We start from the raw sequence: 16,792 nt of genomic DNA on the forward strand, positions 1-16,792 counted from the left end.
TCGGATAAAAATAAACCATTTACTCTTTCTTTGCTTCAGCTTCTTTAGCTTTTGCTTCAGCTTCTTCTCTAGCTTTCTTCGCCAGCAAACGTGGGTTCTTTTGTCTTCCAGCAGCTAATGCAGCAAGTTGTTTTTCACTAAGTTTTCTCTTTGGTCTCTCTGGCTTTTGTTCTTGTTTTTGTTCCTTCAGTTCGGATAAAATTTGCTCACGAATTTCTTTCTTCAATGCTTCAACATCTATGACCCCTTGGGTCTTGTCCGTAGGGCTTGTCTGAGTCATTTGACTGCAGATAAAAAACTAAATTAAAACTTTAACCGATGTAAAATGAGCTTGTCAAAATCAGAGCGAGAGTCTATTATATTAAATGACGCAAGAGGAATACAACATCCTTTCTATTACGTAAGTCAGAGTAAAGATGGTAAAATATACGTAAGAAAAAGAAAGGTTCCATTAGCGAATGCAGAGAGCGACAACATTAAGGTGCATGGCAAGGGTGAAGTCCACGAAGCCCATATAAAACCTTCTGTTCAAACTGAAAAGTCAATAGAACAAGAAGAAAAGAAGCCAGATGTCTTTCAATAACGAACCAAGAGCTTATTGCAAAGTTCGTGAATTTCATTGAAAAGCAAACCGAGTCAAAGAACCCTGACCCGCCAGTGAAAGAAGTTGAGACAAAAGAGAATGTACAGTTCATTGAAAATGTCAAGAAACAACTTCCACCACGAATGCCAAGAAGAAGAGTGAGAATAATGAAGTAAATAGATATTTTTATCTGAAGTAAATACATGCAGAACGAACAGCTAAACGAATTTACTCCAGCAGAGCATATTCATCAGATTCGCTCATATTTCGATATCATAGACAATGCAGTTCAAATTGGTGACACTAATAGAAAATATTCTGACGCAAAGATTCCATCACAACCTGGAACTGCTAAAGATAACACATGGGTAACATTCAATCTCTCACCTCCTGGTGAAAATATGTTGGACCTTTACAATACATTCATTACGTATAAAATGGAAGGTCAATTTATTTAGATAAAGAAATTGGTTCAGGTTCCAATAAAACAAACCCACCAGGATTTTGGATTGGTTTCGATGACGCTTTCTATGCAGTTGCTGGATATCAAATCCTTGCAAATGGTCGTATCGTATATTCTCAAGACAACGCAAGAGAAGAAGCATATATAACTTCAAACTCACAAACTACCGAACAAATAAAGAAAGTAGATGTTTTCTCAAAGACTCGACATGAAGATGTATGGAGTCATTCGGGAACATGCAGAACAGGACAAATTGTTAGTGGTCCAATTACAGCAGGAAAATCATTTGATTTTAAGCTTCGTTTAAGAATTCCTGTTAGAAGATTCCTTCCATTAGAAGCTATTCGATTTATTCCAGCTTTTGCAGGAAACATTCAGCTTAAAGTAAAGTTCAGTAGCGACGCCTTACAATGCACATCTATATCTGTAAATGATATCATTGCTTTCAATCCAACTCTTAAAGTTGCATTTGCTTCAGATTCAAATCCACCGACAAATAAATTTGTTCCATGGAATGAACCATTCACTATGATAACGAAGGCAGTAGAAGCTAGTGGAACAGTTACTATTACAACTGTAACCAGCAACTATTTCGAACAAAGATGGATTTTAATGAATGTTTCATTCATCCAAAGTCATTCTCTTTAGACCCTAACATTTATACAGAACTTGTAGAACATTATACAAACGAGGCTTTATGTTTTCCTGTTAAAGTTATGGATTGGATTCCTATGGACGGTTCATTCTCAAAGAATACAGATAGTTCAAGTGCAACATTTACAGCAGCTTATACGCCTATTAATGTTAAAAGTATTTGGGCACTATTTAGAAAGAAAGACAACTATTATGTTAATTTTGAGAACCCTAAGTTTAAATATCTTCAGCTTTCCATGGGAGCTTATGGAAATATACCTGCAGAACCTGAAAAATCATATGGACCTGTATTTTATGAAATGGTTGCGAACGCCTGCAATACAAACAATGATATGATTGGATTTAATGAAGATGTTATGAGGTCATTGGTGGATGATGGTAGTGTGGAACATAAATGGGATAGCTATGACAACACACATTTCTTATGTGGTTTTCCAACAGAAGTAGACTTTTGCTTCCAGCAAGGTCAAACATCTACTGCTCCAATAACATACAAATTGTCTGTTAAAGGACCTATTGAACTAGCAACTGAAAACGTACCAAAGCCACTTATTGGATTTATGAGGGATTGTTGCTTTGCCATTCAGGTGCGTGCTAATGGAATCCCAATAATAAGATTAGATGACTATAACTTAGCTACGGACGACAGTGAGGAATAAAGGATGAACGTTTATTTTTAAAGCTTATAAATGAGTTCTTCATCAAGCTCTCGTGAACCTTCACCATCTATGAAACAAACTTTACCAAACGATTATGGAGCACCTATTGAATATTTCTTACGAGCTGCACAATGGCAAAGAGCAGTCTCACCAAGGTTAGGTGTTCCACCAGCTCCTGTCAAAAATAGCATTTGGTCAAGTCCTTATATAAAATATGGTCTCCCACTAGGTTTGCTAGCTACAGCAGGAGCAGTTATGATGTTGAAAAGAAATAAAGCAAATGTTATAAATAATACTGAAGTAGCTGAAGTTAAACAAACTCCAACATCATCACAAACAACACCTTCACAAACAACACCTTCAATGACTCCTGAACCTATGAAAGTACAAACTCCTGTTCAAAAGTCAACTCCTAAACCGACTCCAACATTTAAACCAGAACCCACGCCTCAAATAAATCGTAAAACTCCTGCGTTTCCTTACTGAAAAAATAACGTTATTTTTATTTAATATTAAAATTTTTATTTGATTGAAATGACGACTAAAGTCACTGAAGCAATGAAACAAAAATTTTTGGTAGAATACATTAAATCAGGAACTATTCCAGAAGGTTTTTACGTTCATACTATGAAGGATGGTAGAGTTCAGTTTAGAAAGATAAAGCAACCATTAGATAGAGAAGGTATATTAAGGAAGATTAAACTTCATGAGGACAACATTGCTGAACTTAAGAAGAAGTTAGAAGAGTTGGAGAAAGGAAGAGAGTTATAAAGTAATGAATTCAAGTGGGTGAAAAAACAGGTGAAAAAAGAGGTGAAATCTCACCTCTTCACCTAAATTTATTTTTGTGCTATGTTTTCATACGTGTGGGAGTGGTGATATCATTAATTTTTAAGTTTATTTTTTATTTTATTTTTATATAAATGACGAAAACTATTGAGATAACAAACTACAACGGTCATGAGTTCAAGAATTTGTTCTTCGTTCCTCGTGAAAATACATTCTATCAGATACGAGGGAGAAAGGGTAAAGTTAGTTTGAGCGTTTACGACAACAAACATAATGGGAGATATATAAAAGCAATAGATACAAACGGTAAGCGTGTTTCATTAGCTTTGTCAAAACTTACATACATTTATTTTGACAGTGATTTTGACTCTGACGATTGGAGTGACAGCAGCGATACTGAAGAATATGAACTATTGTGTGAAGCACAGCAATGGGAAGCGCTGCAATACTTTTGTAAATGAGAATATTAGTGGGAACGTTAGTGAGAACGTTTATTTTTTCATTAGTGAAGTCGTTAGCGAAAATGTTAGTGAGGTGAAGTGGTTGGCGGCTTTGTAAATATTTAAGGTTAAGTTAGTGTTGTCGTTTGTGTTGTAAAATATACGTTAGTGGTTTTGTAAAGTGTCAAATTCACAAGTATTGGGTAAGGTGGAACGCAGTGCCACAGTACCCAAGACTTGTATACTAACTCCTTACTCTACTCGAACACATTACGCAGCCCTGGTCACTCAAAGGCCAGGGCATACAATTACAAAATAGTAGAGTGAGGCTCTTCTAATTTCTTCCAATCACAAGGGAAGATCTTAGAAGAGCCTTACTCTACTCGAACACATTACGCAGCCCTGGTCACTCAAAGGCCAGGGCATACAATTACAAAATAGTAGAGTGAGGCTCTTCTAATTTCTTCCAATCACAAGGGAAGATCTTAGAAGAGCCTTACTCTACTCGAACACATTACGCAGCTCCTGTTCAACAATGAGCAGGTCTTACCACTTTGAGAGGCTTTCGCTCGAGTTCTGATGCAGATCCCAACGCGAGCGAGAGTCTCTCAAGCAAGCTTCTAATTTGTAGCTAGAGTTTCACTCTTATGAACTGGCAGCCAATTTGAGGAGTAGGGGTAATTTTAGCTAAAAGTGACACACCCGTGAAGGGTGTGATTACCGATCGGTAATTTCGACAGTTTAGAATTTAAAATTTTTTATGGAACTGTTGCGAGTTTCATAAAGAATTTAAGGAATATAAGCAAAGATTTGAATCAAAATCTTAGACCTAAGCCGCTCGATTCGCTCGCGGCTTTCTTTATTATTTTAAATTTGCATATTCCATCAAAAGTTCATAAGGTAAAAAATTTCGTTTATTTTTACTAAGAAAAAAAAGTTTTTGATAATAAAATTTATTTTATTTCGAAAAAGTTGCAATAATCGTAAAAGGGTATTGATAGGCTTGCTAAAGTAACTAATTTTAGCTGTCAAATACTTTTGTATTTTAAGTAAATTAGTATAAATTTGTTTTTACTTTTTATTTCGAAAAAGTAGCAATAATCGTAAAAGGGTATTGATAGGCTTGCTAAAGTAACTAATTTTAGCTGTCAAATACTTTTGTATTTTGAAGTAAATTAGTATAAATTTGATATTATTTTAACTCCCTTTGAAAACCTCAATTTTCCATACAGAGGGAACGGGAATAGCATCCAATATTCCCTGAGAATGGTTGCGCATTCTCAGTTCCCTCTATATTTCGAACGAAGCTCTCATCAGTCTTTTTTTTAATACTAAACGTTTTTTTCCCTGTCACTTTTAGCTAAAATTTGGGTTTGCCGCCAATTTGAGAGACTTTCGCTCGAGATCTAATGAAAAATCAGAACTCGGCCAAAAATCGCCCAAACAGGCTTGTAATTCGTAGCTCTAGTATTGATCGTATGGATGTGTAGCCAATCTGAGAGACTTTCGCTCGATGTCTGATGCAATATCAGACATCGAGCGAAAGTCACTCAAAACAGCTTAGACATGTCTATTTTGACGGCATTAAATGATTTCATAGGAAATGTCTCAGTTGTTAATTAAGTTCACGTGAGCTTTTATGAATGAAAATAAGTAAAAAAAGAATTTTCTCAAAAAAAATTGTGTACGCATTGAAATTTTTATCTATAAATTTAGATATGTCGTCAATAATATAATATAATTTTAAATTCGTGGAGTACACTTGGGATAATTGAATATGGGCTACTCCATCCCAACCTCTCAAACTTCCTCTGAATTTGGACAAGGTATCCCAATCCCAAAGACCTATCTGAATAAAATGAAATAAGTATATTATATATATTATTTATTTGCTAATAATGAGCATAAATCGCTAAAATTATGAAGAAATTAAAAATTAAAAATTAAAAATTAAAATTAGAAAAAATTGTTGATTTAATGAGAGAATATTGTATAAAAATAGAATTATTAGCTAAAATACGTATTAATTTTATGATATTTCAATCACATTAACGAAAATCGCCCATTTTTAATTCAAATGGGCGGGAAAAAAATAAAATTCCAAAAAAATTGAATTGGGGAAACGATAGGGGATGGGATATGAGAAGCCCCATATGTTTGGGAATTTTTCGCATCACTACATTGATTATCATTAATAAAATTAAATGCTTCAGCAGCAGTGACTATCATCTTTCCTTATCTCTTTTCCTGACCTCAAAGGCTTTTTTGAATAGAAATTTTACCTTTTTCTTCAAATTTTGTTAGAGATTTAAGTACATTATGAATTACACTATTCGATAATATTATTAGATCTATATGCAGATTATGTGAGCGTTTTCATATAGATTCCTTATTAAATCGCAATTTTTCTGTAATATTCTGATTCTATATGTCGAAATAAATCATTTGGCATTCTCAGATTTAAAAATACCTAGTAGTGTTTTGCGTGTAAAAGAGGTAAGGTTTACAAGTGTCACTTTTTACAATGTCGGATTTTAATAGCATAATTGAGTTTTTGCTTGCGAAAAACGGAATTGGAGGCTATAAGGCACGGATATATGATCAATATCTCATAGCCTCCAATAGCTATTATGAGGCTTCCAAACTTATGACAGTTTTATAAATATTTTTTATGATATTTAGTTTTTGTATGAGAATATGAGACTGCGAAGTGTTGACTTCGAGTCTTCGCCTTGCAGTCTCATAATCTTATATGAAAAATTTGCAAACATGGAGTTAATGCGAAACAATTTGACATGTAAACCAAAAATATATTAATATCTAATAATTATTTAATTAATACAATATAAATGATTTTATTTTTTCAGAATTAGAATTGGAATGATAACATGGCAGTTGTAGAGCTATGGTCCAAACTATATCTTCCAGATACTTTTTTTAAAACATAAAATTTTTATTTCATATCAATAGTTAGTATACATATGTTGCGTACTGTGGCACTGCGCACCTACTTACCCATTATATGTGAATTTGACACTTTACAAAACCGTTAACGTACATTTTACAACACAAACGACAACACTAACTTAACCTTAAATATTTATAAAGCCGCCAACCACTTCACCTCACTACTGTAAAAAATAAACGTTCTCACTTACAAAAGTATTGCAACTCCTCCCATTGCTGTGCTTCACTAACGACTTCACACGTATGAAAACATAGCACAAAAATAAATTTAGGTGAAGTGGTGAGATCTCACCTCTTTTTTCACCTGTTTTTTCACCCTGTTGAATTCATTGCTTTATAACTCTCTTCCTTTCTCCAACTCTTCTAACTTCTTCTTAAGTTCAGCAATGTTGTCCTCATGAAGTTTAATCTTTCTCAAAATTCCTTCTTTATCTAATGGTTGCTTTATCTTTCTAAACTGAACTCTACTATCCTTCATAGTATGAATGTAAAAACCTTCTGGAATAGTTCCTGATTTAATGTATTCTACCAAAAACTTTTGTTTCATTGCTTCAGTGATTTTATTTGTCATTTTACTCTAAGGTGAAGCTAGCACAGCGATAATGGATTTCATGACTTTTTAGTATTTCATGCAATCTTAACAGATAGCCTTACAAGTACTTCCAGTGTCCCTAGCTGTCCCTCCTTTTTATATAACTCCATGACATTTATAATCTCGCGAAACTTAACAGGTAGCATAACAGATTAAAATCAGATGAGGTTTTGAACCAAAATTTCTAAGCAACGTTGTCAAGGATTTTGAGGAACTAGGGACAGAGTGTGGCAAAGTCCAAGATTTAATTTATCTTCATCTGTTTCATCAGCTATCTCATCTAATATGCCAATATTTTATTCATAACTCGTGGCAAACCCACTAACTTTCATTATGTTCATCTGCATGCTTCATCTGATAGAAAGTATGACTTTCATTAACTCTGTGAGATAATGAAAACTACTAGGGACAGAGACCATGCAAAGTTATGACTTTCATTATTTCCAGAACTTAATGAAAACTACTAGGGACAGAGACCAATGCAAAGTTCATGATGTATAATTTATTTCTCTCTAACAACAAACACAAAACTCCAACACTAACATCAAGTACAACTTCAGCAAAATGACAAAACTAACAACAAACAAACTCCAACACTAACGACAAGTACTAACTTCAGCACAAATGACAAACACTAACAACAAACACAAACTCCAACACTAACGACAAAAATAAATGTCCTCACTTCTTAACAAAGTAATATGTGCTTCTTACACCACCCATAGCTCAAACGTTTCTTTTCAAACATCGATTGAAACTTATTTTGAGCCATTGGCTTTAGTCCTTTTTCTTCAAATACGCCAAGAAATCTTCTTCACATCTTTTCACCTCATAGCCTTCTTTAAATCCTCCTTGTTAAGTTCTATGAAATCCTTTATAACATTCTTTGTTGCAATGGCTTCTTCACGAACGACATCGTGAACTATTTCATCATTGCATTCACAGTATGAACCTCCTTCACTGTTCTCATGAACTATTTCAACACTGTTCTCATGAACGACCTCCTTACTGTCTTTCATAAGCGTTCAAAGTCTCCTTTACTCATTACTTCAATCTCATGCTTTTCACAGTAGTACTTAAACTCACTGTATATGTCTTTGTTGTATGTTATATTGCTTCCCATGTACTCCATGAATTTTTCAAGCACTTCCTCATAATTCACTGTTTCTTTCTTTCCACGACCTTCTAATATAGGGTGTCCAAAGGTGCGTTTAGCACAGCGCTCTATATGAGACTATTAAAGGAGATATATGCTGATTATAAATATATAATAAAAAATATGAATATATGTATATGATGAGTATGTTGTATTTTGGCGCCATGCCGGGATAAAAATGAATTTTGAGACAAGAGGCGGTTTCGCGGGAAATTTTGGCGGGATTTTTTCATTTTTTTAATGAATCATAAAGAAAACATCCTCGCTCTTGCAAAAAATGCAAAAGACTGTAAAAAAAATCTTACGAGACATTGGTAAAATGCTTCGGTATGGATGCTCCTAGCTATTCCACTGTAACGTATCATGTTAGGATGTGTATCACTTCATGAACAAAAGGCGCCCATCATAAAAATTGACAAAAAATCGCCGGATCAAAGAGAAAATCAAAGCAATTCTTCAAGCGCTAGATGAAGACCAAGAGCATCACTCAGAAGGATAGAGGAGATGACAAAGATACCACGTACAACAGTCAGTTATTATCTGCACAATTATTTGAACTACAAACTAGCGTATACACGTTGGGTTCCGCACAACCTTAATTCAGTTCAAAAAAAATCTAGAGTCCAATCTTCGAAAGAGCTTCTCTCTATATTGGGTGCGTATCAATCCAAGAAGTTTCGCTTTTTAGTAACAGGGGACGAGTCTTGGTTCAATATGCAACAGAAGCCAAAATCATGTGGATCCCGAAGGATGAAAATCCGCAAACATTCCCGAAGAAAAAAATTGACACACCAATGATGATGTTGTCGGTTTTTTGGGGCGTGAATGGCATCATCGCAATTGATATTCTTCAAAAACCTAATACGATGAATGCTCAGTATCTAATTGACAATGTTCTTACTCAAATTATCAATTCTGATGAGTTTGAGAAATCCAAACAACAAAAACAAAAGTTTGCAATTCATTTTGATAATTCAAGAGTTCACAAAAGTCATAAGGTAATGAATTACTTGGTGGAAAACAATGTCAAAGTTGTTCCAAACCCAATTTATTCACCTGATATTGCACCCTCTGACTTTTATTTATTCGGCACGCTAAAAAAGAGAGCTGAAGGACGCGAATTCGCGAGTCCAGATGATCTTGAAAATTTTGTAAGAGAGCAATTTGAGCAATTTTCTCATGATGATTTAAAGCGTGTCTTTCAAGCCTGGATCGATCGCTGCGAACGCGTGATTGAATCCAATGGTGATTATATTTAAATAAACTTTATATATATGTAACTTGTTTATTTCTATTCGCAGTATTCAGGTTTGTGCTAAACACACCTTTGGACACCCTATATCATACTTGCTTCGTAAATATAACTTCTTGCAGAACCGTCTCGCTTTCTACTTCTCTTCACAAATTCTCTCATCTTGCCGCCAAATACATTTGAACTACATGCAAAGAATTCATTCTCCTTCGCAAATTCTTTATATCTTCTGTAGCACTCTGTACAATTCCATCCGGATACAAACTTTTCATAGAACTCCTCGTAAAACATTTGGTAAGGTGTTTTGTTCATTTCGATGAGTTCTTGTTTAGCCCTGGTGAATGGTATCTTCCTTACATCAAATTCACTTAAATCTTTCTTCATGAAGTACGTCAGTAAGTTTGAATAAAACTCTTCATTAAAGCTTTCAATGAGATTTGAGAAATATTCGTAATTTCCTTTGGATCTGCTGCTTACGTCAATGACAACAAATCTTCTGTCGTCTTTGTCAATCTTTACTGAGATGAAGTTGTTAGATATCATGATATATTACAAACATTCTCTATCTTTCTTACTGGCTGACACTTCTGATTTAAGTCCAACTGAGTCTCTGTTACTATTGACTTTAGTGTCGTGGTTCATGACCTTAGACGTATCGCATGAGCTTAGTTCATTGCATACGATGAGCTTCATGTTCTCAATAGCAGCATTGAATCTACCAACCACATTCTCTATTGCCGTTATATTATTGTTGGCGTACTTGCTAATGAGCTCGCATAGAACATTACTAAGTACATTCTTACCAGTTCCTTGCTTTCCTGTTAACAAAAGTACTGTTCCAGTCTTTCCACAAGGATTTTGAACGATGTAGGCGAACCAGTTCAAAACATACTCATAAAGCTCTTCATCCTCATTACATATGACATCGTGAACATGTTTCAAATATCCTTCAATAATGCATTCATCTACTTCATTTCAGTACCTCATACTCATATCCTCTGAAATAGCTGTAAATGTCATCTCTTTCGTCAAAGAATCTCATGCCTGACTTCATAAGATAGTTCTTGTTCTGACCCGCTTCATAAATCATCAGTGCGTTCACATCCTTCTCTTCAATACGTCCTACATAAACACTCTTCATGAGCTTATTGAATTCCTTGCTATCTACTGACACAAGTGTTGTTGTGTCTCGTATTCCATCATAATCTTTCACTAGATATGTCATACGTGCTCCGTCAATAACGACAACACATCTTCTTAAGTCATTTATAACACTAGCTATGTCAATACCTTCTTCACTCATGTACTTATTTCTCCTCAAGTCCTTTAGTGTGAAAGTGTCTCTAAGTTCTATTTCAAGCAATTCATTTACACATCCTTTGCAATACTTCTCTATAAATATTTCTGTCGTTCTTTACTAAGTTTCTTAACAGCTCTGAAGAACCATGTGTTTTGACTCAAACATCCTTCACAACTTCTCTCATTCATTCCTAGTTCTTTCATGTCATTATCTTCAACCTCTATGGTCTCATTGACTAAGGTCAAAGGGTTCTTAGTCATTGCTGGTCTTATCTGAAACAATGTTTGTGCAACAGGTTTAACTAGTTCAGCAACGTCCTTCCTTAATATGAATAGCTGTTTCCACTCATCTTTGCTAACAGTTCTTTCATAAACCACTGACAGTAATGATTTCATTTACTGACCTTAGACACTTATGTTCTATCATTTGTATTGCTTTTGTGTAAGGCTTTCGTGAGCATAGGTTGTATATGTCATTCCTGCAATGTTCATTCATACCAATAGTACTAAATCCTTTCTTTGCTGTTGAGTGCATAATATCCATTAGTTCCTGTGTTCGTATTGCTGTCTCATAAAATACAACAAGACCTTTGTCATCTATGACGTACTTACCGAAAACATTGCTTATATTCTTTAACCATGAAATAACATCCTCATTCATGCTGTCAAACATGAAGTAGGTCTTACATACTCTTCACTTATAAGATACTCCACAAATACTTGTTAAGCTCTATGTCCTCGTGAGCGATTTCATTAGGTTTGATATTAGTTCCTTTTGTCATTGCTGTCATGTACTTCACTCTCATAGTTCCTTTCAATAGCTTAAAAATACTTTATTGTTTCATAACTGCTCTAAATTCTGTTCAAAACTCGTACAACATAACTTTTTAACATTAGTGAAAGAACATGAGCGAAACAACAACATCTAACATTACAGAAGAAGTCAATGACAATGCCGATGAAAACATTACAGAAGGAGCTAGTGAAAATATTGACGAGTTCAGTGAGGAAGAAGATATTGAGGATGTCAATGAGAACGTTAGTGGGGAACAAACTCAATGGAAACATTGAGAAATCATGAAGATTATGAGATTTGTACGAATATCCTTTTACTATTCGTCGAAAGAAAGACAAACATATTATGAGTGAATGCTTAAATAATTATGGTTATATTGTGCTTAGTTTAAACAACAAATGTACTTAAAGCATAGAATTATTGCAGAACAGTGGATTGAAAATCCAAACAATTTGAAAGAAATAGACCATATAAATCATGATAGAACGGACAACAGAATCTCAAACCTTCGTTGGTGTTCTAGATCTGAAAACAATAGAAATAAAGCAAGTATGGCGATATAGTTTATGAGTTCGTTGATGAAATTTCTGAAGAAGCTGTTGAATTAACAGATTATGGTAGGCATTCGTTTGAGTTCTACTACTATGTTGAGAATGAGGACGCATTCTATTATTATACAGGTCTTAACTATCGAAAACTTCATAAACTTTACAAAAACAGGTGCTGCTTATGTTTGTATGATAGATACAGAAAACAAGAGTGTAATCTTATTCATAAACAAATTCAAACGCTTGTACGGCTTCATGTAGGACAAACATTATTTTTCAACACTAACGCCAACACGTAGGACAAACATTCATGACTAACATTACTGTATAACATAGACACTAACTTCATATAGAACCGAGCAACTTTCTAACTGTCGACATTCTTCCACTTGCTTCAAACACTAATGAACGTGTCAAAATGAGCGTAAAACACTTTGTCAAGACTTCTTCGTATATGTTTTGTCATGACTTCTTCGTAAATGTTTTGTCATGACTTTGTCAAGATTTCATCATAAATCTTTTGTCATAAGTTCTTCGTATATGTTTTGTCAAACTGCATCGAAACTAAACGTAAATGCTTTGTCATGATTTCTTCGTAAACACTTTGTCAAGATTTCTTCGTAAATGCTTTGTCATAACTTCATCGTAAATGTTTTGTCATAACTTCATCGTAAATGTTTTGTCATGACTTCATCGTAAATGATTTGTCAAACTGCATCGTAAATGCTTCATCGAACTTAAACGTAAATGTTTTGTCATGACTTCATCGTAAATGCTTCATCGAACTTAAACGTAAATGTTTTGTCAAGACTTCATCGTAAATGATTTGTCAAGACCTCATCGTAAATGATTTGTCATAACTTCTTCGTAAATGATTTGTCATAACTTCTTCGTAAACACTTTGTCATGACTTCTTCGTATATGTTTTGTCATAACTTCTTCGTAAATGATTTGTCAAGACCTCATCGTAAACACTTTGTCATAACTTCTTCGTAAATGATTTGTCATAACTTCTTCGTAAATGATTTGTCAAGACCTCATCGTAAACACTTTGTCATGACTTCGTCGAACTTAAACGTAAACACTTTGTCAAAACTTCTTCGTAAACACTTTGTCATGACTTCTTCGTATATGTTTTGTCAAACTGCATCGAAACTAAACGTAAACACTTTGTCAAAACTTCATCGTAATGAACGTAAATGACCAAAAATAATTTTTAGGTGAAGAGGTGAGATATCACCTGTTTTTTCACCTAATTTTTCACCCTCGCCGCTTAGCGGCTCAGACCCTTTGGGTCTCGTGAATTTTCATGACTTTGTCATGATTTCATCGTATATGTTTTGTCAAGACTTTGTCATGACTTCATCGTATATGTTTTGTCATAACTTCTTCGTATATGTTTTGTCATGACTTCATCGTATATGTTTTGTCATGACTTCATCGTATATGTTTTGTCAAGATTTCATCGTAGATGCTTTGTCATAACTTCTTCGTAAATGTTTTGTCATAACTTCTTCGTAGATGCTTTGTCATGACTTCATCGTATATGTTTTGTCATAACTTCTTCGTATATGTTTTGTCATGACTTCATCGTATATGTTTTGTCATGACTTCATCGTATATGTTTTGTCAAGATTTCATCGTAGATGCTTTGTCATAACTTCTTCGTAAATGTTTTGTCATAACTTCTTCGTAGATGCTTTGTCATGACTTCATCGTATATGTTTTGTCATAACTTCTTCGTAAATGTTTTGTCATGACTTCATCGTATATGTTTTGTCATGACTTCATCGTATATGTTTTGTCAAGATTTCATCGTAAATGATTTGTCATGACTTCATCGTATATGTTTTGTCAAGATTTCATCGTAGATGCTTTGTCATAACTTCTTCGTTGATGCTTTGTCATGATTTCATCGTAAATGCTTCATCGAACTTAAACGTAAACACTTTGTCATAACTTCTTCGTAGATGCTTTGTCATGATTTCATCGTATATGTTTTGGCATAACTTCTTCGTAAATGTTTTGTCAAGGTTTCATCGTAAATGATTTGTCATGATTTCATCGTAAATGTTTTGTCAAGACTTTGTCAAGATTTCATCGTAAATGATTTGTCAAGACTTCATCGAACTTAAACGTAAATGATTTGTCAAGATTTCTTCGTAAATGCTTCATCGAACTTAAACGTAAACACTTTGTCATGATTTCATCGTAAATGTTTTGTCAAGACTTCGTCAAGATTTCATCGTAAATGCTTTGTCAAGGTTTCATCGTAAATGACCAAAAATAATTTTTAGGTGAAGAGGTGAGATATCACCTCTTTTTTCACCTGTTTTTTCACCCTCATGAATTTTCATGACTTCATCGTAAATGTTTTGTCATGACTTCTTCGTAAACACTTCATCGAACTTAAACGTAAACACTTTGTCAAGATTTCATCGTAAATGCTTCATCGAACTTAAACGTAAACACTTTGTCATGACTTCATCGTAAATGATTTGTCAAGACTTTGTCAAGGTTTCATCGTAAATGATTTGTCAAGATTTCATCGTAAATGATTTGTCATGATTTCATCGTAAATGTTTTGTCAAGACTTTGTCAAGATTTCATCGTAAATGATTTGTCAAGACTTTGTCAAGACTTATGAAGGAGGTGTTGAAGATGTTATACCATCTAAGAACTTGAGAGAGTCGAAGCCAACACATCTGGGACCATTAGAGCGGGAGTACTGGAAAGACAAAAATATGCCAGAAAGAATAAGAAAATTCTTCTAAACTTTTTCATTAGATGTAAATCAGACAAAGTCTTGACAAAACATTTACGATGAAATCATGACAAATCATTTACGATGAAATCATGACAAAGCATCTACGAAGAAGTTATGACAAAGCATTTACGAAGAAGTCATGACAAATCATTTACGATGAAATCTTGACAAATCATTTACGATGAAACCTTGACAAAGTCTTGACAAATCATTTACGATGAAGTCATGACAAAGTGTTTACGTTTAAGTTCGATGAAGCATTTACGATGAAATCTTGACAAATCATTTACGATGAAACCTTGACAAAGTCTTGACAAAACATTTACGATGAAATCTTGACAAAGTGTTTACGTTTAAGTTCGATGAAGTGTTTACGAAGAAGTCATGACAAAACATTTACGATGAAGTCATGACAAAACATTTACGAAGAAGTCTTGACAAAACATTTACGAAGAAGTTATGACAAAGTCTTGACAAAACATATACGATGAAATCATGACAAAGCATCTACGAAGAAGTTATGACAAAGCATTTACGAAGAAGTCATGACAAAGCATTTACGATGAAATCTTGACAAAACATTTACAATGAAGTCATGACAAAGCATTTACGAAGAAGTCATGACAAAGCATTTACGATGAAACCTTGACAAAGTCTTGACAAATCATTTACGATGAAGTCATGACAAAGTGTTTACGTTTAAGTTCGATGAAGCATTTACGAAGAAATCTTGACAAAGTGTTTACGTTTAAGTTCGATGAAGTCATGACAAAACATTTACGATGAAATCTTGACAAAGTGTTTACGTTTAAGTTCGATGAAGTGTTTACGAAGAAGTCATGACAAAACATTTACGATGAAGTCATGACAAAACATTTACGAAGAAGTCTTGACAAAACATTTACGAAGAAGTTATGACAAAGTCTTGACAAAACATATACGATGAAATCATGACAAAGCATCTACGAAGAAGTTATGACAAAGCATTTACGAAGAAGTCATGACAAAGCATTTACGATGAAATCTTGACAAAACATTTACAATGAAGTCTTGATAAAACATTTACGAAGAAGTTATGACAAAACATTTACGAAGAAGTTATGACAAAGTCATGACAAAACATACACGATGAAGTCATGACAAATCATTTACGATGAAATCTTGACAAAACATTTACGAAGAAGTTATGACAAAACATTTACGAAGAAGTTATGACAAAACATATACGATGAAATCTTGACAAAACATTTACGATGAAGTCATGACAAAACATTTACGAAGAAGTCTTGACAAAACATTTACGAAGAAGTTATGACAAAGTCTTGACAAAACATCTACGAAGAAGTTATGACAAAGCATCTACGAAGAAGTCATGACAAAGCATCTACGAAGAAGTTATGACAAAACATTTACGAAGAAGTTATGACAAAACATATACGATGAAGTCATGACAAAGCATCTACGAAGAAGTTATGACAAAACATTTACAATGAAGTCATGACAAAGTCTTGACAAAACATTTACGAAGAAGTTATGACAAAGTCTTGACAAAACATATACGATGAAATCATGACAAAGTCATGAAAATTCACGAGACCCAAAGGGTCTGAGCCGCTAAGCGGCGAGGGTGAAAAATTAGGTGAAAAAACAGGTGATATCTCACCTCTTCACCTAAAAATTATTTTTGGTCATTTACGTTCATTACGATGAAGTTTTGACAAAGTGTTTACGTTTAGTTTCGATGCAGTTTGACAAAACATATACGAAGAAGTCATGACAAAGTGTTTACGAAGAAGTTTTGACAAAGTGTTTACGTTTAAGTTCGAC

The 16,792-nt window shown here is 34.0% G+C and overlaps 5 protein-coding genes and 2 pseudogenes across 7 annotated transcripts, besides 10 other annotated features; 5 read left to right on the forward strand and 2 right to left on the reverse strand.

Moving 5' to 3' along the window:
* Nucleotides 1–3,838: part of a mobile genetic element that runs on past the window's edge.
* Nucleotides 20–280, reverse strand: TVAGG3_0153360 (uncharacterized protein; the record flags this gene model as incomplete). Its single annotated transcript, XM_051224743.1, has 1 exon — nt 20–280. The coding sequence occupies one exon, from the start codon at nt 278–280 to the stop codon at nt 20–22; it is 261 nt and encodes an 86-aa protein (XP_051109729.1).
* On the forward strand, nt 326–759 carry TVAGG3_0153370 (annotated as a pseudogene). The gene has a single exon. A coding segment is annotated over exon 1 (434 nt).
* Nucleotides 1,649–2,359, forward strand: TVAGG3_0153380 (uncharacterized protein; the record flags this gene model as incomplete). The annotated part of the gene is made up of 1 exon (XM_051224744.1): nt 1,649–2,359. The coding sequence occupies one exon, from the start codon at nt 1,649–1,651 to the stop codon at nt 2,357–2,359; it is 711 nt and encodes a 236-aa protein (XP_051109730.1).
* Nucleotides 2,390–2,845, forward strand: TVAGG3_0153390 (uncharacterized protein; the record flags this gene model as incomplete). Its single annotated transcript, XM_001314489.1, has 1 exon — nt 2,390–2,845. One exon carries the CDS (start codon nt 2,390–2,392, stop codon nt 2,843–2,845), a length of 456 nt encoding a protein of 151 aa, XP_001314516.1.
* TVAGG3_0153400 (uncharacterized protein) lies at nt 2,894–3,130 on the forward strand (the record flags this gene model as incomplete). The annotated part of the gene is made up of 1 exon (XM_001314490.1): nt 2,894–3,130. The coding sequence occupies one exon, from the start codon at nt 2,894–2,896 to the stop codon at nt 3,128–3,130; it is 237 nt and encodes a 78-aa protein (XP_001314517.1).
* Nucleotides 3,131–3,838: a terminal%2Cinverted (terminal inverted repeat of Maverick-1A transposon ID:TVAGG3_0153230).
* Nucleotides 3,839–4,257: 419 nt separating this feature from the next.
* Nucleotides 4,258–4,287: a terminal%2Cinverted (terminal inverted repeat of MuDR-3_TvMULE3 transposon ID:TVAGG3_0153410).
* Nucleotides 4,258–4,966: a mobile genetic element.
* Nucleotides 4,937–4,966: a terminal%2Cinverted (terminal inverted repeat of MuDR-3_TvMULE3 transposon ID:TVAGG3_0153410).
* Nucleotides 4,967–6,157: 1,191 nt separating this feature from the next.
* Nucleotides 6,158–6,211: a mobile genetic element.
* A 678-nt stretch (nt 6,212–6,889) lies between these two features.
* Nucleotides 6,890–7,126, reverse strand: TVAGG3_0153430 (uncharacterized protein; the record flags this gene model as incomplete). The annotated part of the gene is made up of 1 exon (XM_001296327.1): nt 6,890–7,126. The coding sequence occupies one exon, from the start codon at nt 7,124–7,126 to the stop codon at nt 6,890–6,892; it is 237 nt and encodes a 78-aa protein (XP_001296328.1).
* Nucleotides 7,127–8,338: 1,212 nt separating this feature from the next.
* Nucleotides 8,339–8,366: a terminal%2Cinverted (terminal inverted repeat of Mariner transposon ID:TVAGG3_0153440).
* Nucleotides 8,339–9,642: a mobile genetic element.
* TVAGG3_0153450 lies at nt 8,435–9,562 on the forward strand (annotated as a pseudogene). The gene has a single exon. A coding segment is annotated over exon 1 (1,128 nt).
* Nucleotides 9,615–9,642: a terminal%2Cinverted (terminal inverted repeat of Mariner transposon ID:TVAGG3_0153440).
* A 222-nt stretch (nt 9,643–9,864) lies between these two features.
* Nucleotides 9,865–10,135: a mobile genetic element.
* Nucleotides 10,136–16,792: the final 6,657 nt, after the last annotated feature.

This window comes from Trichomonas vaginalis, chromosome IV (assembly GCF_026262505.1).
Source record: "Trichomonas vaginalis G3 chromosome IV, whole genome shotgun sequence".
Taxonomy (NCBI): domain Eukaryota; phylum Parabasalia; order Trichomonadida; family Trichomonadidae; genus Trichomonas; species Trichomonas vaginalis.